The sequence below is a fragment of the Cucurbita moschata genome, unplaced genomic scaffold (assembly GCF_002738365.1).
Source record: "Cucurbita moschata cultivar Rifu unplaced genomic scaffold, Cmos_1.0 Cmo_Scf00008, whole genome shotgun sequence".
Taxonomy (NCBI): Eukaryota; Viridiplantae; Streptophyta; class Magnoliopsida; order Cucurbitales; family Cucurbitaceae; genus Cucurbita; species Cucurbita moschata.
The window spans coordinates 2,639,648-2,660,949 of record NW_019268524.1 but is presented as its reverse complement, the minus strand read 5'-3'; the positions used below and the strand labels follow the sequence as shown (position 1 = coordinate 2,660,949).

The 21,302-nt window shown below is 37.7% G+C and overlaps 3 protein-coding genes, 1 long non-coding RNA gene and 5 other non-coding genes across 12 annotated transcripts; 2 read left to right on the top strand and 7 right to left on the bottom strand.

Moving 5' to 3' along the window:
• Positions 1-859: 859 nt before the first annotated feature.
• Positions 860-1,282, top strand: LOC111446238. Its single transcript, XM_023084968.1, has one exon. It carries the CDS (start codon positions 860-862, stop codon positions 1,280-1,282), a length of 423 nt encoding a protein of 140 aa, XP_022940736.1.
• A 6,076-nt stretch (positions 1,283-7,358) lies between these two features.
• Positions 7,359-8,448, top strand: LOC111446564. Its single transcript, XR_002711099.1, has 3 exons — positions 7,359-7,583; positions 7,834-7,930; positions 8,110-8,448. It is a non-coding gene; the product is annotated as an uncharacterized LOC111446564 (long non-coding RNA).
• Positions 8,449-9,490: 1,042 nt separating this feature from the next.
• Positions 9,491-9,563, bottom strand: TRNAR-CCU. The gene has a single exon. It is a non-coding gene; the product is annotated as a tRNA-Arg (tRNA).
• A 139-nt stretch (positions 9,564-9,702) lies between these two features.
• Positions 9,703-9,775, bottom strand: TRNAR-CCU. Its single transcript has one exon. It is a non-coding gene; the product is annotated as a tRNA-Arg (tRNA).
• Positions 9,776-9,905: 130 nt separating this feature from the next.
• Positions 9,906-9,978, bottom strand: TRNAR-CCU. The gene has a single exon. It is a non-coding gene; the product is annotated as a tRNA-Arg (tRNA).
• Positions 9,979-10,117: 139 nt separating this feature from the next.
• Positions 10,118-10,190, bottom strand: TRNAR-CCU. Its single transcript has one exon. It is a non-coding gene; the product is annotated as a tRNA-Arg (tRNA).
• Positions 10,191-11,010: 820 nt separating this feature from the next.
• TRNAR-CCU lies at positions 11,011-11,083 on the bottom strand. Its single transcript has one exon. It is a non-coding gene; the product is annotated as a tRNA-Arg (tRNA).
• Positions 11,084-11,298: 215 nt separating this feature from the next.
• LOC111446680 (SPX domain-containing protein 2-like) lies at positions 11,299-15,035 on the bottom strand. 4 transcript variants are annotated; one of them, XM_023085600.1, is made up of 4 exons: positions 14,902-15,035; positions 14,287-14,532; positions 12,978-13,104; positions 11,299-11,945 (listed from the first exon to the last, which is right to left on the bottom strand). In XM_023085600.1, the coding sequence occupies exons 2-4, from the start codon at positions 14,434-14,436 to the stop codon at positions 11,560-11,562; spliced, it is 663 nt and encodes a 220-aa protein (XP_022941368.1). In that variant the 5' UTR covers positions 14,437-14,532; positions 14,902-15,035; the 3' UTR covers positions 11,299-11,559. The 4 variants fall into 4 exon arrangements, with proteins under 4 accessions (XP_022941368.1, XP_022941365.1, XP_022941364.1 ...); XM_023085597.1 differs by lacking the exon at positions 14,902-15,035 and having other exon boundaries at positions 11,299-11,507; positions 11,546-11,945; positions 14,287-14,895; XM_023085596.1 differs by lacking the exon at positions 14,902-15,035 and having other exon boundaries at positions 14,287-14,895.
• Positions 15,036-16,101: 1,066 nt separating this feature from the next.
• On the bottom strand, positions 16,102-19,714 carry LOC111446682. The gene is made up of 5 exons (XM_023085601.1): positions 19,486-19,714; positions 18,999-19,112; positions 17,480-17,559; positions 17,190-17,314; positions 16,102-16,509 (listed from the first exon to the last, which is right to left on the bottom strand). Exons 1-5 carry the CDS (start codon positions 19,536-19,538, stop codon positions 16,438-16,440), a joined length of 444 nt encoding a protein of 147 aa, XP_022941369.1. The 5' UTR covers positions 19,539-19,714; the 3' UTR covers positions 16,102-16,437.
• Positions 19,715-21,302: the final 1,588 nt, after the last annotated feature.

The following is a 21,302-nucleotide window of genomic DNA, read 5'->3' as shown; positions in this document are numbered from 1 at the left end:
TGTTCCTCATATGAATGCTACTGAGAAAGAAAAGACAGATCTCTTTATCCTTGGTTTGAGGACAGAGATGTAGAGATTAGTGTCTGCCCATGTTTTTTTTTAAAACTTGATACTGCTTATAATACTACTGTGGAACTAGATGCTGCCACCCTGGAGAGTAATCGGGGTTTCAACGGTCAGAAACGACCAAGTAGTAAACAAAAAAAAAAATTCACTTAGATATTCTCAAGTTTGCGACAGCAGGCAGTACTACGACAAGTAGATCATCGGTCTTCTTTAGGTGATAGGAAGGCAATATGTGAAAAATGTGGATTGATGCATGAGGAACCCTGTACTGCCGTAAACAAGACATGTTATAATTGTGGTAAGAGCGACCATCTTGCCAGAGTGCCGTAATGCAACGAATCCTAGTGTGGTATGTGCGAGAGGCTCTAGGAGGAGAAGGAGGTTAGTCGAGTGCTGGAGGATAGCCTCAGTCTCGAGGTAAAGCCTTTGCCACGACGAGCAAGGTAGCGGAGAATGCCAGCTCGGTGGTGACAGGTACTTTACCTATTTGTAGCTACTTCTCTTATTCTATATTTGATTCGGGCTCAACGCATTCCTTTGATATCGTTGTTCGTTAAGCCCGAATTCAAGTAGAGCCTTTAGGTTATGAGGTTTTGGTCTCTACACCTTCAGGAGCCATTGATGACTCGTGAAAAGGTGAAATGAGATAAAGTAGAAGTATCTGGCTAACCGTTAGATGTGTTGTTAATGATGCTAGTTATCTATGATTATGACATTATTTCGGGCATGGATTGGCTATATGTTCATCATGCCAGTATCGATTGTTATAAGAAGGAGATAGTGTCACCTCCTGATGGGAAAGAGCTTCCGGTTTCAGGTTACGAAGCCGGGAAGTGTTTCTAAGATAATAATTGCTCTAAAGGCTAGAAAGTTGATTAGGCATGATGTTGTGGCGTTCCTGGCTAGTGTGGCAAAAGTGAGACGAGTTGATAAAGATGTATCAGTTGTACCTGTAGTGAATGAGTTCCTGGATGTCTTCCTGGATGAGATGCCTGGTTTGCCACCAGAGCGGGAAGTCAACCTTGACATTGAACTTGAACCGGGGATGACACTTAACTCTAAAGCTCCTTATAGGATGGCCCCCACGGAATTGAAAGAGTTGAAATTGCAACTACAAGAATTGTTGAACCAGGGGTTCATACGACCTAGCGTGTCACCGTGGGGAGCTCGTGTTGTTTGTGAAGAAGAAGGACGGTATACTCCGTTTCTGTATTGATTATAAGGAGCTGAATACGGTGACCATTAAAAATAAGTATCCCTTGCCGCGAATTGATGACTTGTTTGACAAGCTTCAAGGGGCAGCGGTATTTTCGAAGATTGATCTTCGTTCTGGTTATCACCAGATAAGAGTCAAAGCTTCAAGGGGCAGCGGTATTTTCGAAGATTGATCTTCGTTCTGGTTATCACCAGATAAGAGTCAAAGAAGATGACGGCAGCGGTATTTTCGAAGATTGATCTTCGTTCTGGTTATCACCAGATAAGAGTCAAAGAAGATGACGTACCGAAGACAGCTTTTCGTACTCGGTATGGGCATTATGAGCTTGTTGTGATGTCCTTTGACTTGACTAATGCCCCTGCAGTGTTTATGGAGCTGATGAATCGGGTATTCCAGGATTTTCTGGATTCTTTTGTCATTGTATTCATTGATGATATCTTGGTTTATTCCAAGACAAACGATGAACATGCAGAACATTTGAGGAAGGTTTTGTTGGTTCTGCGTAAACAAAGATTATATGCCAAGTTCTCAAAATGTGAGTTTTGGCTTCAAAAAGTAGTATTCCTTGGTCATGTGGTATCCAAGGATGGTATAACTGTTGATCCAGCAAAGGTGGAGGCAGTTATAGGTTGGATTCGACCAACTACAGTTACTGAGGTGAGAAGTTTTTTTTTGGGTTTAGCCGGATATTACAGGCGCTTTATTAAAGACTTTGCAAGGATTGCTGCACCACTGACTCAGTTAACCCGAAAACGGAAGAAATTTGATTGGAGTCGAGCTTGTGAAAGTAGTTTTCAGGAACTCAAGGAAAGATTAGCGTCAGCCCCAGTGCTTATTGTACCTGACGGTACTGGGAACCTAGTAATTTATAGTGATGCCGCTAAGCATGGGTTGAGGTGCGTACTTATGCAAAACGGGAGAGTTATTGCTTATGCCTCTCGGCAATTAAAGGATTATGAACGCAGTTACCCAACTCATGATTTAGAATTAGCTGCTGTGGTGGTTGCTCTGAAGGTATGGAGACATTATTTGTATGGTGAGAGGATACAAGTATATACTGATCATAAGAGTCTTAAATATCTGTTCACCCAGAAAGAGCTCATCATGAGGCAACGTCGGTGGTTGGAATTGGTAAAAGATTATGATGTGGAGATCCTACATCATCCTGGTAAAGCTAATGTGGTAGCTGATGCCTTGAGTCGTAAGACAGCTCACTCATCTGCAATGCTAACGAGACAACACAACATTCAGATGGAGTTTGAACGAGCCCAGATAGCTGTCTTGGTCAGGAAAGCGGCAGCTCAGCTAGCTCTTATGACTATTTGTCCGACGTTGCAGGAACAAATTATTCGGGGTCAGCAAAGGGACCCTTATTTTTCTCAAGTTGTGAGGCAACTTGAGACTGAACAAATCAAGGATTTCTGGATAACGGGTGATGGATGTTTGAAGTGGCAGAACCGAACTTGTGTGCCAAATGATGTAGAGATCAAGAGGAAGATTCTATCTGAGGCGCATGAGTCGCCCTATACTGTGCATCCAGGTGCCACAAAGATGTATCATGATTTGAAAACATGCTTTTGGTGGCCTGGGATGAAGAAAGATGTGGCTGAATGTGTGAGTAGGTGTTTAACTTGTCAACAAGTTAAGGCACCTAGACAGAAACCAGCTGGATTATTGCAACCTTTAAATGTGCCTCAGTGGAAGTGAGAAGAAGTGACTATGGATTTCATTACAGGACTACCTAGAACCCAGTTAGGGTTTACAGTGATATGGGTCGTTGTGGATAGATTAACTAAGACAACCCATTTTATACCGGGTAAGTCTATATATTCGGTTGACAAGTGGGCATAATTGTATTTAAAGGAGATTGTAAGGTTGCATGGTGTACCAGTTTCTGTTGTGTCAAATAGGGATATGCGGTTTACTTCTCGATTCTGGAAGAGTCTTCAGGAAGCCCTTGGTATACAACTGAAGTTTAGTACAGCGTTCCATCCTCAGACTGATGGACAGACAGAGAGATTAAATCAAATTCTTGAGGACATGTGTACATGATTTTGCTGGCGGTTGGGACACCTACCTGTATCTGGTTAAATTTGCCTATAACAATAGTTCTCAGGCAACCATTCCGATGATTCTTTTTAGACATGTTATGGATGGAGGTGTCGAACTTCGATTTATTGGAATGAGGTAGATAGAAAATAGTAGTTGGATCCAAACTTGTTACGAATAGTCAATGAGGCGATACAGAAGATTAGGAAAAGAATTCTGATCGTTCAAAGTCGTCAGAAGAGTTATGCTGATGTAAGAAGGAAGGACCTAGAGTTTGACATGGGGGACCACGTGTTCCTGAAGATCGCACCTATTCTTGAAATGTAGAGTTTGATATGGTAAGAGGGGAGAACTTATCCAATGTTTTATTGAACCTTCGTGATTCTCGAAAGAGTTGGGCTAGTAGCCTACATACTAGCATTGTCACTAGTATTAGAGGCTGTACATAATGCTTTTTATGTTTCGATGTTCAGTAAATATATTGAAGATCCTATGTATGTTCTTCGTTATAAAGATTTACCGTGGAAGAGAATCTTAGCTACGGAGAACAGACTATTAAGATTTTAACACGGGAGATGAGATTTTTGCGTAGTAGAGACGTTACCTCCATTAAAGTTTTATGAAAGAAGCAATAATTTTGGAAAGCTACTTGGGAACCAGAAGAAGAATTAAAACTCGAATATTGACATTTGTTCCTAGAGTTAGGAACTTTCGAGGACGAAAGTTTTTAAAAGGAGGGTAGAATTGTAATAACCCGAAAATAATAAATAAATTAATTAATTAAAAAAAAAAAAAAATAATAATAATAATAATAATAATAATAATAATAAAAAAAAAGGAAGACAGCAGCAGCTTGAAGCTGCTGCCATGGAGAAAGGAAGAATGGACAGGTGGTTGAAGGGAAAAGAAAGAAAAGAGAGGAAGATGGAGGTGTGGGAGGAAGAAGGGTGGTTTATTTTGTGTTAGTGTTATGGATGGGGGTGGTGGTTGTCGTTGGCAAGGCCGACGAGGAAGCATCAAACAATACCGAAGAAACAGAGGAAGAGGGAAACAGAAAACAGGGAGTGTTATAATCCGTGTTTTCCGGCAAAAAACCTTAAGTTTTTTTTGGCGTTTGTTGTGACAACGTGCAAACATGAGGATGGGGAGACGATTGTGAAGGCTTTCCAGCCATTGAAGCTCTGAACTAAGCTGAATCGAACGGTAATTCGAAGGTAACGAAAAACCCATTTCACCGAACCTTTAAATCTCGATATCTTGGTTCGTATTGTATAATAAGTTATGAAATAGGGCTTGTTAGAAACGTAATAAGGAGATCTATAAATTTGTAGAAGGAATCAGGATGAAATTCGAACCGTAGAAGGAGGATATGGCTTCGGGATATGGTAGGTATTAACAGAAAAGATGGAAAATTTCAGAAAAACGCAAGGAAGAAGAAGAAGCGCGTGCACTACACGCAGGCGCGTGCGACTGGGCGTGCGACTGGCGCGTGAGGGCGCGTGAAGCGTCCGTTCGGTTCCCGGTTTGTCCCGTTCGATTTGTTTTGACCTGTTCTACCTAGATTGACCTATACTTACCTTGAAAATGGTGAAATATAGGTCTACTTGGAAGGAATTGTGTTGAAATACCCTATTAAATGTACAATCAAGAGAGAAAGGGATTCGAAACCAGGTAAGTAGCGTATCGACCTTTGAACTAGTTCTTAACTTGTTTTACAACATGTGAGTATGTTGTTTACCTGATTAAGAGCTTAATAAGTTATGATGAACTTCGATGATAGTTCGTGTTTATTGTATATTGTGACTGCTTGCCTGTGATGTAAGCATGACATAAACGATTGTCAGAATGTGCTACGTGTGATCATGATACTTGTATGAAAGCATGCAGCAACTGTGAGTATGTTATGCATGTTAATGGAAAGGTTATGATTCTAGATATGCTTATTGGTGGTTGAGCTATGGCTTATTTACTGAGTATGATAGTCTACTAATTCCCGCGGAGTTCCTGGCCAACGCGTTGTGTGCTAAGTCAGGGAGCATGAGTACTCCTGACCGTTGGTATATGAGATAAACAGGCCGCCAGAGCAATTAGTAGACGGGCCGTATTTGACCGAGAGCGAGTCTTACATACGAGTCCGAAAATTCTAGATTAGCATATCGAGAGAGAGTCAGTAACCTAGCTGGAGGTAGCTGAGATACCTCATTGACGAACAGATGACCCTAGTAAGAGAACTAGGAGTCAATGATGAATAAAACCTAAAAACATCTGGAAAGATTAGTTATGAACTCTTGAATGATAAGCTAGCTACTTACTGAGTAATCTAATTACTCATCAAAATTATTATAACTTTTCTTTCCAGATTTAGATGATGCAGGCCAACCGAGGACGAGACCAGCGGACTGAAGACTACTGGGAATCCATGTCTGTGTCTGTTCTGTATATTTATGTTTTCGCTGTCAAGAATTTACTTCGGTTGATTTAAGTTTAAATAGCATTGGTTTTAAATGTTTTACTGAATGTTTTTTTAAATATGTTAAGATTATGATTGGGTGTTAGAGTATGTTGTCGTTGATGGTGGTAACCCCTGTTAATCGCGTTGACGATGAGCGGGCGTTACAAGTATATTAGAAAATTTTAAAAAAAACATTAAAATTGATATTCATTTAATTTAATTTAATTTAAGGGTAGGAAAAAAATTAAAAGGAAATTTATAGCAATGGAAAAGGGAAGGAAAAAGAAATAAAGTTTCTTTTTTTTTTTTATATATATTTTTTACTAAAAAATTAAAAATATTAATACATAGGGAATTAATGTGATCCCCTGGCCACCTTTTATAAGGATGAAGATCTTTCCCTAGCAGACGACTTTTAAAGTCTTGAGGGGAAACTCGAAAGGAAAAGTCCAAAGAGAATAATATCTACTAGCGGTGGACTTGGGTCGTTACAAATCGTATCAGAGCCAGACACTGGACGATGTGTCAGCCTTCTCGCTGTTCCCCAAAGGGGGGTAGACACGAGGCGATGTGCAAGTAAGGACGTTGGCCCTGAAGGGGAGTGGATTTGGTGGCGGTCCCACATCGATTAAAGGAAGGAGTGCACAAACCACCCTTTAGAAGGGTGTGGAAACCCTTCCGTAGCAGACAACTCGAAAGAGAAAGCTCGTTTAAAGAAGACATGTTGGCGGTGGACTTAGTAGTTTTCTAAAAATATACTACAGATCCAAAATTAAAAAATGCAATTTATTTTGTTGCCTTAAAAAATAAGAATTATTAAAGTTGGCAGTTAGCTGTAATTATAAGCGTTAATTAATAACGTCCTTTTAGTACAAAATAAGCAAAATAATTAAACAATTGAAAATAAAACAAATTTTTATTTTTATTTTGAAAGGGAGCCACAAAATAAATAAATAAAAAGTACTTTTTTTTAACTTATTTAAAATTCGTACAATCAAAATAATAAATTTAATTTAATATTTAATAAATCTTTTAAATATTAAATTTTAAATTTAATTTAGTATCTTAATTACTATACTTTAATATTATTCCGACTACCCATTGTTTAGGGGTGGATGATTTAATTTATAATTAAAATTAAGATTTTTTTTGTTTGACTAATAAACATGATTAATGCGCTGTAAATTAAATTAGAGGACCTTTAAGAAAATTTAAATGTGATTATTGCACGTAAAATCCTGACCGTCCAATGGATTAAAGAATAAAAGACGATCCAACCATCCGAAATTAAATGTATCATAGTCAAAAGTAAGATTTATTGTTACATAAATGTTTCAATTAATCATTAATTACTTACAATGTTTAGTATTATTTTTTTTTTAATGAAAATTACTGGCAATTTATTCTAAAAAATTAAAGAATTTTTTCTTAAATAATAATAATAATAATTTTAATGAAATTATGGAATTTTATTGGAAGTATAAGGAATGGGTAAAATGGTATTTTAACCTTTAAAATAAATTGAACAGATAGTTTTTCGTAGTCTAAACCATTTGACAGGCAACTATGTGGAATTTCAATGGCGTCTTCGTTTCTCAGTGCCTTGCAACTCAAAATTCTTCTCATTCTTGGAAATTCCTGTAGTGAACTATAAAAATCATTTGGAAATTCCTCGACTGTTAGGTGTTCTCATTTGGTAATCGAATTCCTCAACAGTTGGAGGTTGTGGCAATCAGAAGCTCAACCTGATTAACAATGGCTTCCATTATTCTCCAGTTGCTGGATTCCTTCATCTAAATGGTAAGGTTCTGCTTCTCCTGTTTGTAATTTGTTTTTCGATTACTCAAAATGAAAATGCAATGTGTATATTCTTTGGAAATTGAGACGGTACTGTGTTTCTGATCGAATAGGCTGCGAAGAGTGATCGGAACATAAAACCTAATAGCGTGATTTGTGATGATTGTGATGGAATCGATAGGTCGATTTATAACTTGTTGCTAACGATTTAGGCTTTGCGAACGCTGATTTTTTTGTAATTTGAATGAAATAGTTGCTGTTATTTGCTCATAATGCCAAGGAAGTGGAGTTGATGCTGTTGATTTCTTCAATGGACAATTCATAGCCGGTGCATCTTGTTGGTTGTGCGGGTAATCTGTGCCCTAATTCAACTATTTGATTCAGCATTCAAATTACAACTGAAGAAGAAGTATTATAACCTGCAATTGACTGATAAACTGAGCTGTTTCTATTTTCTCGTGTTTTCCCCTGAAAATTTGAATTCTACTTGGTGTTGTTTGTTCTGTTGATCAATGGCTTTGTGTTGCAGTGGGAACAAAGGAAATGCTGTGTGGGAATTGTAAAGGAGATGGCTTCTTTGGAGGTTTTTCTCAGCACTTACGATCAATAGAGGTATGTATTGTTAGTTTGTTTATGCTTGTGCATATATTAAGTATCCTGTCATCAACAATGGCGGTAACATTTAGGCATACTGGTATCATATTCAAGTTCCTGACATTAAGTCCTGGCAATCTTTCATATAAGATTTGGCACAGTTGTGAATCTCAGGAGGTCATGCTCTGATCAATCAGTTTTGCATTTTGTACTTTTGGTTTACTAATTGATAAATGCCTCATAAATAACATTAGCTTTTCATAGTTTGTGCAAATATGCTGTGTTCTGCATCTCAAGATGCTAATAGCTCTTCATGAATTAGCTCATCTGCTTTTGAAGCTAGTGGGTCGCCTCGGATTCAATATAGAATACATGAAATACATGGACTCCCCCCTGCAGCTTCCACTAGCTTAACCCCATTTACCCACATTAGGAAACTTTTTCTTTAGTCGAGCACATTCCTTTTATCCCATGGCCAAAACCCGAAATGCACTAGTAAAACTAAGTGATAAGCAACACGCCAGATAGGGGTTGAACCTACGACTTTTTGCTTAGGAAAAAGACATTCTATCCACTAAGCTACAGGCGGCACATGCCAAAAAATAATCACTTCCCGAACATATCATTCCTTTTATCCCATGCCAAAAAATGGGTTGTGGTGGTTTGGAGTTTTGTTTTCGAATAGCCAAACTGAAAACTAAATGATAAGAAGGGCCAGGTAAGGGTCAAACTTATGACTTTAGGCTTAGGAAATAGACTCTCTAATCCACTGAGCAACAGCATCAACCATTCTTATAAAATCTTGTAGTTATGTCAGAAATAATCACTTTCCGAACATCTCATTCCTTTTATCCCATGCCAAAAAATGGGTTTTGGCAGTTTAGAGTTTTGTTTTCGAATAGCCAAACTGAAAACTAAATGATAAGAAACGCACCTAGCAGGGGTTTGGCAGTTTAGAGTTTTGTTTTCGAATAGCCATCGAATAGCCAAACTGAAAACTAAATGATAAGAAACGCACCTAGTAGGGGTCAAACCTACGACGTTCTACTTAGGAAACAGACGCTCTATCCATTGAGCTACAAGCACATTGAGCATTCTTGTAAAATCTTGTAGTTACGTTAGAAATAATCACTTTCCGGGTTTTGGTGGTTTGGAGTTTTGTTTTCGAATAATCACTTTCCATTGAGCTACAACTTTCTGCTTAGGAAACAGACACTCTATCCACTAAGCTACAAGCGCATTGAACATCTGATTCCTTTATCCCATGCCAAAAACTAGGGTTTGGTGGTTTGTTTTCGAATAGCCATGATAAGAAACGCGCCAGGTAGGGGTCGAACCTATGACTTTCTGCTTAGGAAACAGACGCTCTATTCACTGAGCTACAAGCGCATTGAGCATTCATGTAAAATCTTGTAGTTACGTTAGGAATAATCACTTTCCAAACATCTCGCTCCTTTATCTCATGCCAAAAACTAGGTTTTGGTGGTTTGTTTTCGAATAGCCAAACTGAAAACTAAAGGATAAGAAACGCGCCAGGTAGGGGTCGAACCTACGACTTTCTACTTAGGAAACAGACGCTCTATCCACTGAGCTACAGGCGCATCGAGCATTCTTGTAAAATCTTGTAGTTACGTTAGAAATAATCACTTTACAAACATCTCATTCCTTTATTCCATGCCAAAAACTAGGTTTTGGTGGTTTGTTTTCGAATAGCAACTAAATGATAAGAAACGCACCAGGTAGGGGTCGAACCTACAACTTTCTGCGTAGGAAACAAACGCTCTATCCATTGAGCTACAGGCGCATCGAGCATTCTTGTAAAATCTTGTAGTTACGTTAGAAATAGTCACTTTACAAACATCTCATTCCTTTATCCCATGCCAAAAACTAGGTTTTGGTGGTTTGTTTTCGAATAGCTAAATTGAAAACTAAATGATAAGAAACGCGCCAGGTAGGGGTCGAACCTACGACTTTCTGCTTAGGAAACAGACGCTCTATCCACTGAGCTACAGGCGCATCGAGCGTTCTTGTAAAATCTTGTAGTTACGTTAGAAATAATCACTTTACGAACATCTCATTCCTTTATCCCATGCCAAAAACTAGGTTTTGGTGGTTTGTTTTCGAATAGCCAAATTGAAAACTAAATGATAAGAAACGCGCCAGGTAGGGGTCGAGAACCTACGACTTTCTGCTTAGGAAACAGACGCTCTATCCACTGAGCTACAGGCACATCGAGCATTCTTGTAAATTTTTGTAGTTAGGTCAGAAATAATCACTTTTCAAACTTGTAAATTCACAGGCTCATTGAGCATTCTTGTAGGGTTTTGGTGGTTTAGAGTTTGCACTAGGTAGGGGTTGAACCTACAACTTTCTAAGTAAGGGTTGCTTAGGAAACAGACGCTTTATCCACTGAGCTACAGGTGCATTTGAGCATTCTTGTACATTCTTGTAAATTTTTGTAGTTACGTCAGAAATTATCACTTTCTGAACATATCATTCCTTTTATTTCCATGACGTATGCCAAAAATATACTTTTATCTCATGTGCTTTTTGTCTCTTGGTTCGCTTCTCGTTCTCGAAATAAGGATGAATTAGCAGCAATATTGCTCTAAATAACTTGCGATTACAAGAAACAATCTTCAAATAACTTGCTTTCTATAACGACATCCTTGAACTTATAATTCTTAGGAATCAAATGTTGAATTGATTCATTCAAAGTATATACTTCAAGGTAATCTCATGCTTATCCTATCAACCTAGGGGCTGGCGTTGGTCATGCAAAAGAGATTAACACTTCGATGTTTGCCAAAATAATATTGAGTAAAATTGAAATCAACGCGCCAGGTAGGGGTCGAACCTACGACTTTCTGCTTAGGAAACAGACGCTCTATCCACTGAGCTACAGGCGCTTGTTGAGCCTAGCAACCCACAAAAATTATAAATTATAAAAGTTTTGTAAAAATGATATTTATTTTTATAATTTTTTTAATAATTCTTTTTAAATATTAAATCACAGAGGCTTTTTTTTTTTTTTTTCTTGAGAGAAGAGAAAAATTGCTTTGTTTATTTATATATTTATAAGTTTATGAAGATCTTTAACTTATATACTTTCAAAATTTTATAATACATTAATCATTGATCTCATTATAATTCTCAGAATAATTTTAACAAAAACATTCAAATTAGCGAAATCCATATAAATATATATGCACAACTCTTGCACCCCAAACACCGACTTCCTTCACTCAAATAAAACAACTCAACGCCTAAAACACAAATTATTTAACTTTATAGACTAAAAAACTTCAAACCTAATAACTTCACTCAGCCCCAAAATGCGTCAGAGTTGAGGAAGAAAACTCATATTTTCATCTCTTTGTAATGTTCAGAGCCACGAGAAAACATCTATTGTTGAACTTCCACCTCTAATCTCCTTCAGGGCTTCCAGGGCCGATAATGTTAGCTTCATGTACATACTCTCCATGTGCTCGATCTCTTCAAGATCTTCGGGAATGTTCAACACCTTTTCTTTACTCTCCGACGCAGTCTTCGCCTCCGAGCCACCCATTATTCCTTCCTCATTGACTGTTTCAGAAGCAGATGACAGGTCTTTCTTGAAGAAGAGAAGATCGAGTACCATCTCGCACTCCTTTAATAGCTGACCGAGCACATCGGTTGAGTAGAACGGTTGGCGTAACACCTTCTTGATGAAAGGCACACGGATGAGCTCGCCACTTCGCTTGTCATACTTCTTTAGAATCTTTGCCAGTCCTGTGCTTGGAATGTATTTGAATGAGTTTTATTCAAAGAATGGACTGTTATGTTTGAAAACGGGAAGAATGAAAGTTAGTGCAGGGCAGATATACCTCTCACCAAACTTTATTACACTAGAAGACCCACAGTCCCTATAATATAAATCAAATAAAACGTCGATCTTGTAAGTCGATATGGATATACTAACTACTACTAAAGGCATTTTCGACACGAAGCTCGTATGTAACAGCTCAAGTCCATTGCTAGTAGACATTGTCCTCTTTAGGCTTTCTCTCAAGGACTTCCCCGAAAGGTTTTTAAAACACGTCTATTAGGGAGAGGTTTCCACACCCTTTATAGATCTCACATTGGTTGGGGAGGAGAACGAAACGCCCTTTATACGGGTGTGGAAAACTCTCCCTAGCAAACACGTTTTAAAACCTTAGGGGAAGCCCGAAAGAGAAAGCCCAAAGAAGACAATATCTATTAGCGGTGGGTCTAGACCATTACAAATGGTATCAGAGCCAGACATCGGGCAATGTGCCAGTGAGGAGGCTGTTCCCTGAAGGGGGGTAGACACGAGGCGGTGGCACCAATAAAGACGCTGGTCCCCAAAAGAATGCTTCGTTCCCCTCTCCAACCGATGTGGGATCTCACAACATTATATTCCCAACGAGGACCTCTCGAACAGAGTAAGGGAAGAAAATTTTAGGCAGGAGGCTCTTGATGGTAAGAGTTTGGAATGATTAGAGATACCCTCCCATCTAATATCTTGGATTCAAGTCTTCGGGTCGAGATTTCATAATTTAAAATTCTCGTATCTCGAAGCTGGCTTCCTGATTCGCAAAGCCTAGCTCGAGATTCATAGGGATAAGTCATGAGCATAATGTAACGATTCTAAATTATCTCACCTCCTTACATCTTGTCCTAATTCAACATTTCAAAATTCTCTTGAAACACAATCATGGATAGATTATGGTAAGTTTAGAATCAGAATCCAATAAAAAAGCACAAGGAGGGGAAGAAAAAGGAATAGGAAGCAACACAAACCTGTGTAATTCAAGGCACTATAATTCTCTAACAAAACCATTTCTCCATGGAAGTCCACAATGTCTCTCCCTACTTTCATCAGCCGTTCGTCCGAATCTCCGATCTCTGCTACCCTCTCCTGCAACAACTGCATTCCGAACGACTTCTTATAGCGAATGTAAATGCATAGAGTTTTATTTAGCACGTCTTAAAGGAAAAACGTGGCGTTCAACGTCATTACCAAATGGTAAAAAGAAACAGATGCCTAGCAGACCAACTATTCAAATGACTGAGAGACATCTATTAAGAAGATACTAAGAAAAAGCAGCAATGTTTCTATCAAGTTCAATTGTTCCATGCAAGGAAAGTTGTAACAATTCAAGCCTACTCCTAATAGATATTGTCTACTTTGGCCCGTTACGTATCACCGTTAGCCTCATGGTTTTAAAACGCGCCCGTTAGAGAGATGTTTCCACACTCTTATAAGGAACGTTTTGTTCTCCTCTCCAACCGACGTGGGATCTCACAATCCACCCCTCTTAGGGGTCCAATGTCCTCGCTGGCACATAGCAAAGTGTCTGGCTCTAATACCATTTGTAACAGCCCAAGTTAACCACTAGCAACAATTGTCCGTTTTGGCCTGTTGTGTATCGTCATCAGCCTCACGGTTTTAAAACGCGTCTGTTAGAGAGAGATTTCCACAACCTTATAAGGAATGCTTTGTTCCCTTCTCCAACCGATGTGGGATCTCAAAATCCATCCCCCTTAGGGGTCCAACGTCCTCGCTGGCACACCGCCTGATGTCTGGCTCTAATACCATTTGTAACAGCCCAAGCCCACTGCTAGCGAATATTATCTACTTTGGTCCGTTACATATCGTCATCAGCCTCACAGTTTTAAAACACGCCTGTTAGAGAGAATTTCCCACACCCTTATAAGGAATGTTTTGTTCCCCTCTCCAACTGATGTGAGATCTCACAATACATCCCCCTTAGGGGCCTAGCATCCTCGTTTGTATACCGCCCGATGTCTAGCTCTAATACCATTTGTAATATCCCGAACCCACCGCTAACAGATATTGTCATCTTTGGAATTTTCCTTTCGGGTTTTCCCTCAAGATTTTCAAACGCATCTGCTAGAGAGAGTGTCCACACCCTTATAAGAAGTGTTTCGTTCTCCTCTCCAACCGACATGAAATCTCACACCCACACTCAAAATTCCTTCCAACCTGCTTCAACGATAATTTAGGCTCTTTTTGAAGGAAAAAAGAGAGAGAGAGAGAGAGAGAGAGAGATCAAACAACTATGAAACCAAAAGGTCAGTAACATACACTCCACTTAATAACATAATACTCCTCCTTGCTTACAAAGAACTGGTTAAACTTGTCCAATTCTTCCTCAAGCAGATTAAGAAAAACCTCCATGGATGCTTCTCCATCAAACTTTAAGCGCTTAGGATTACCATCTTTATCAGGGTACATCAATTTCAATTGCTTCTTCAACTTCTTATACGAAATGAACTCATCTCTCCATTCAGGCAAAGTAGATTCGATCAAAATACACAGAATCTTCCAGAACTTCATGATTCAAATGTACAAAATCACAGAGAAATCAGAGAGATTTTATAATCAGAGAAACCCAAATAATAGAATAAAGAAAAAAAAAACGATTGCATAGAGGAAATGGGGAATATGGGGAATATTGGGAATATGCTGTTTACGTTGAAAATGAGAGGGATGTAAAGTGTCGATTAGGTTAAAAGGAAAAGGGAAAATGGTGGAAAGGAGGGGAATAAACAAGAGCATATTATTATGGGAACTTTTTGGTAAAATAAGAAGCAGAGTAATGCCAACAAAATGGCCAGTTGATGTTGAAAATAGAAACCCTAGAAAACAGAAAAGAACAAAGAGATGAACATAGAAGCGGTCAATCGAAGAGAATGATACCTTGATGATGATTGGAAGTCCCTCCAATGGCTTCCTTCGCACCTAATTTGGACCTTTCTCAAGAGGTTGCCGATAGAACTACCCGCCTTTAGTTTTTTTTTTTTTTAACATTTATTATTTTTTAGTTTTTTTGGTCTCATATTTGTTGAATTAAAAAATAGAAAAATATATATTTCTTCGCTAAAAATTAGAAAATGAAATTTAAAAACTAATAATCCTTTCCTCGTATTAACACTTGTAAATAATTTTTTAAAATTCTTAAACATAATTTCAATAAGACTGAAAATATAGTTGTCTCTTGATAAATAATTATTAAGATTTTAAATTAAATATGAAGTCATTTCAGTTATACCCTCCCTTACAAATTGGTTGAATTGAAGAAAACAAAATCAACATGACAAAGGAAAAAAAAAAAAAAAAAAAAAAGTGAGAACACAAAGAGGGATTGAGAGATAAGCTCGTGATGGAACTAAAAAATGAGCAATTGAGGAACATTATGATCGATCAACTATTGGGTCGTTGAAGTTGTCACTGGCAGCATTCTCCGAATTAGTTGTCAGCATTGTTCGTTGAATATTTCTTTCAAAATAACTTATTTCTCAAATTCATTTTAAAAAAGGTCATTTTAGTGGTTTTAAATGATTTTCATTTTAAATTAAACACCTGAAATTTAGTCCAAATATACCCTAAAACTAATCCTATAGATTATGAAAAAGAAAATACATTTGATAGATTACCTTTACAAACAAGGCATTTGATCAACAGACATTGTGAGATGGGATTTCCACATCCCCAATCTCGCCCTGCCCCGTCCATAATTCAATTCAATTCAATTCTCACCTCTAAGTCAACAACGATAACATCTAGGAATAAAATTTCTTTCCAAAGTGATAGTTTGTTCGAAGAACATACATATATTTTTATAAATTCAATCAAGGTAGAGATAGAAATTTGAACGTCCGACCCTCAAGGAAGAGAATGGTGCCTTAACTATCGAACAAAAGGACAATCATCTAACCCTACTATATTTGATCAAACATTAGATCTTAGATAGGTGATTTCGAAGAGTCCTTTTACTTTTTTCAATGGCTCTAATGACCGCCCGATTATATCAACATATAGACGCCTCAGAGAAGATCGAAAAGAGATGACTACCACAACTACTTGAGGTAGCTAGTTAGCTAGTCCATGGGCCTTATCTTTCAAGGAAGTTCTTAATAGGAAGTATCATTTCTTCAGACGAATATCAAAACCAATCATAATCCCAATGTAGTCTGTATTCGCAAGCTTCCTACCCGCTATGAAAATCTTAATCCAAACAATCCCTTGCATTCTTTAGAACCTTGTGTTCTAACTTACAAACCGAACAAAATAGAATAGGAAGTATAGTAAACATACCGACGATCACCATGATTACACAGGGCTGAAAGCTGAAACGATCTTGCGGGTAAAAGAGTTGAAAAGCAGGAAGATAACCACGTGGAAGCAGTAACGTCGAAGTGGATGACTGAGAGGATGTGCAACCGTTTCATTAAATCAAAACTCATTCGGAGGCTTTAACCTTACCAGCCTCTTGATCCTGTCTTTCTCTGTGTTCTCCAAGATGCCCTTCACAGACATGAAATAGATAAGTAACATTGAAGATGTGAAAAGCTAACCACTGCATTTAACCCATCTAATTCAAAGACATTGTAGATCAAACAAAGTACAACTATTATTGTCAAGGAATTTTATTAGAGCTGAAATATAATTATTGTAAATACAGATATCTCAGTCTGAATCTTCAATAAATATTTTAGCCATGAGATACGTTTCACCACCGCAGACATGATCTATAGTAGAACAAGTGTAGTCAATATGCTACATTGGGTATTCTTTAGCAATTATGAGAGACCCTCAACTTTCTATTCAGAGAAAGACATTTCACAAAGCTTTTTTTTTTTTTTTTTTTTTTTTTTTTTTTTAAATAAGAAACGGATGTAAAAATCTTTCCTCCTCGAGACTGAAAATTGCTCGACAAAAATCAAACTTACAGATCAAAAATAAAAGGAAAAATCGATAATTTGTTCTATGCCCGCAACAAAACAACAACATCATTTTGTTTTCTCAGACACTCTGTTCTCTCCAAGGCAATTTGCAAAGAGTTTTCTTAAATTAAAGTCTTAAGATTTTAACATGACTATCACTAAATCTGGCTGGATAATGAGCTTGAGCCCCATGATTTTTGGCAGCTCAGTCACAAAACCTACAAGGTGAATTCTGAGTAAGGGAGAAAAGAGAGGACATACCATCCAGACAATTTCATCAAGACACAAACAAATCTTTCCATATTTGTCAAGAAACAAGCGCTCGGTTGGAGCTTTCCCGCAGGCATCCTTTATCAATGATGTTATTACAAAGATCACTTCTGCCACTTGAAGAAGAGGAAAGGACATTAACGTAGAGGATAAATGACACAGAAAAGATCGGGATAAAAACAAAACAAAAAAGAAGGAAACGCTGCAATTTTTTATCAGGAGGATGAGGGAGAGAGAAGGAATTGAGTCCAAAGAAAAGGGAAGAATTGGCATTTACTTACAAGCTAATTCATCATATTCATCCTTCCCAACAACATAAACAGCAACATCACCGAGGACTGTGTAAACAACGTATACAGACCTGTTACAGAATGTTAGACAAATTTAATGGTAAAACCAGCTACAGAAGACAATCCAATGAGAAGTATCACAAAATTGAAAGGGACTGATTGACGTAATGTATGAGAAATGCTTTTATTTTAGATGGGGAAGGTTGACTCTTATTCAAGCCACTGGCTAACCTTGTTGTTTAAGATTCCCTCATGAGCAAGGCAGTCTATTGGGAAAAAAGGAAAGAAAGAGAAAAAAAAATAAAGAAAGAGAGAAAAAGAAGAATTATCAAAGGAAACATCCAGATTTGGAGAGGGAAGCATTTTATTTAGCAGTAAAACAGTTTATTTCAAACATTGGTGACCATTTGAGCTAAGAACACAGCCTTTGTAACTTTTGTACTATATGGCAACTACCACACATTTCAACAGTAGTTCAAGAAGCCCCTAGAGGTTTGCAGTTGTAGCTAGCAAATACTATGTTTTCAATACCTCCCTCTTGAGTTGGAGGAAGGATAAAGAGACAATTTGATAAATGAGTACTCAGTCCATAACAATAATTAGATGGAAGCAAAATGATGATCATTTTATACATTCAAAATATCCATGTCAGGGATGGAACCTTATTTTTAACAGTCAATAAGTGATAGAGAAGTAGAATAGCTTTCTCTTCAATCCATTTTCAAAGGTCTTAATCCATCTTCAAGATCTTACTTGATAAGTTAGGCAATTTCTAAGGAGATGACCAAGAGGCTTTGGAAATAGAAGGTACCTATGAAGAATATATTATTCGTGCAGTCATTGCTTGGCAGAGTGGATGCCATTTATGTCTACAGAAAAAGAAAAGAAGTTGCTCGCTTATGCCCCAATTGGTCTGGGTTATGCAAGAATAATAATGGAAGATCAAGGCACTAGATCAAGTTCAACAAGTTTTTCAAAGAATCAAGGGGGCCAAGGGGCAGATCCTAAGAACATTTGACTCATATTGGCGTTGTCTCTGGAATACCAAAGACTTCATTATTCATAAACAAGCTTGAACTTGCAGTTTCTAGCTGTCTATTATTGTTGGAGATGAGAAACAGAACCGATCAAAGAACAGCAATGGAGGAAAATGGAAATGGAGGCTTGTAAGTTCTAGCTGTCTATTATATCCTATTGGATTTAATGGACTTGGCGACAATTGCGATACTAAAACATTATAACAATAATCACGCAAATAAACTTCATCGATTTCCCCCGCGCATTTGAAAATTCTCAGGGATGAAGCTCAATAGAAGAGGAGGATGAGGCTCAATCGTTATCCTTTGAGTTTCTCCTTCTCACCCTAGGGGTGGGAAGATCAACAAACGGTACCTCAGATGCAGAGTATGAAAACTCGTCATTTTTTGCAAAGATCAGTTTTCAATTATAATGCATCACTGAGAATTGTTCAAAATTGCTTCTAAAGAACTGATCGGAAGATTCCACTCACTTGTGCGAAGCAACATAGAGCTCTTCATTTTTTGCACCTTTGAGATTATCAGCTCCCAGCTTCACTAGAAAGGATCGCCAATGCAATCGCTCCTCTGCCGGAACTCCGTGAAACCTAAAAAAACAAATAAAAATCATGATCAACAGTTCAATCGCATGAAATTAGATGGCGAAGAATTCCTAACCAATAGAACACAAAGTCAGTCCAAGTTAGAGTAGATGGCAGAGACAGAGCAACATTTCCCTCCTAAACACCAAATTCTCAAGCTTATTTCAATTCTAATAGGAATACATCTGAAGTTAATCGCACGTTTCACACAATCATCAAAGCAATCGGCACAGAAAACCACAACAAAGCGATTGATTACACAACGAAGCCATTCAAATCACACATTCTCGCTAACGCACATCAGAAACATGAAAAGGAAACGGAAAAAAAAAATGCTCAATCGATTAAGCCAAGCAGCGTAAGAAAAAAAAAATGGTACCGTTCGACGAGAATGTTGCCGACGGAGTTGGCAATCAGCACGGCAAGCAACATGCCTGATCTTTCGGATTCGATCGGAGTTTCTCAAGGAAGAAATCTGATTCAGAGCCGAGTTATATTCTAGTTCGAATTCTCGAAATAAATCTTACAATCCCAGATTCTCTCTATCGCACTTTTTCTTTTTCCTTGTTCTTCCTTTTCCTCTTCTTCTAAGTTCTCTTCTAAGGCACTAATTAGGGCTTGTTTGGCAACGGATATAGCATAATCTGATTCGAGAATTGTATAGCGTAACCACGTTGAGGTCAGTATAATCCAGCCTATGACCCACGAAAGTAACTGTTTGGTAAAATACACACATTTTTTGTAATATAATTTTAAGTTTAAACTAAATATAAATAAAATAAATAAAAATTTCCACGTCATGACTTCAAATAAGATTTAACCCAATTTCACTATGAATGCTCCAAAAATATATTTGTATAGGTACAAACCTTCCCGACCCAAACCATAATAGTTGGGTCGGATTCTTTTCGATCTGTTTTTTGTTGGACTTTTTGAAAATTGAAAATTCGAGTCGGTTCGTGAGTTCATATTTTTTATCGGATCAACTTGACCTATCCAAAATAGGGTTACAACTCTACGAAAATTAAAAATATTTGACATTTATAACCGATGTTAGTGATGTATTGTAAAACGCATCTACTAGGGGAAGGTTTCGGTTTCCACATTCTTATAAAGGGTGTTTTTTTTTTTCATCCCCAACCAATGTGGGACATCACAATTCACCCTCCCTTCGGTGCCAACGTCCTCACTGGCACTCGTTCCTTTCTCCAATCGATGTGGGACCGCCACCAAATCCACCTCCCTTTGGGCCCCACGTCCTTATTGGCACACCGCCTCGTGTCTATCCCCCTTCGGGAAATAGCGAGAAGGCTGGCACATCGTTCGATGTCTGACTTTGATACCATTTGTAAAGACCTGGCCCACTGCTAGCAGATATTGTTCTCTTTGGGCTTTCCCTTTCAGGCTTCCCCTCAAGACTTTAAAACTCGTCTAGTAGGGAAAGATTTCGATTTTCACGCGAGTGTTTTGCTATTCTTCTCATTTCATAATCAATATAAGATTTTGTTTGCGTTCTCCAATATACATTTAAACGTGTTTTAACCGCTAATATTTCATTTAATTTTAGCCTTTTAACTTCAATGTCGATGCATCTCGGTGCTCGCATCGAATTCTTTTTTAAAAAATTTAGAAAAGCAAACAAAATTTAATAAATTTCTATAAAAAATAAATAATAAATAAAGAGAATAATGTATGAGGTTTGAATTTTGGGAACAATAAATGAGAATTTGTAGAAAGTCAACGTTTGAGGAAATGCCACGTGTCAACCAGAAAGTGGCTACAAAAATTGTCAAACCTTAGCCATGGGAAACCTCTTGAGCCATCCAATCTCTCTTTCAAATTTTGTGGCTCCAATTATATTTTGATTCTATAAAGTATTTGTGTGGCTCTAAAATTTTCAATTAAATAAGGAAATTTTACTTTTATTTTATCTAAATTACCAAGGTTTATTTAATTAACAAGACGTGACAACTTCGACAAAAAATTGTCAAAACGAGCATAGTTCAACGATAATAGAGATGCTCATTTAACCCGATGAGAATGAGTGAGGGAACGAGAGAGATTTCTCCTCATTAGCTAAACGAGGCCGATGACAAAAATATATTCCGTGTTCCTACCCGAGCTAAATAAGACTTTTCTCATACTAGCAACAAATAAATATACAAGGACCAAATAGACAAAAAAAAAAAAAAAATT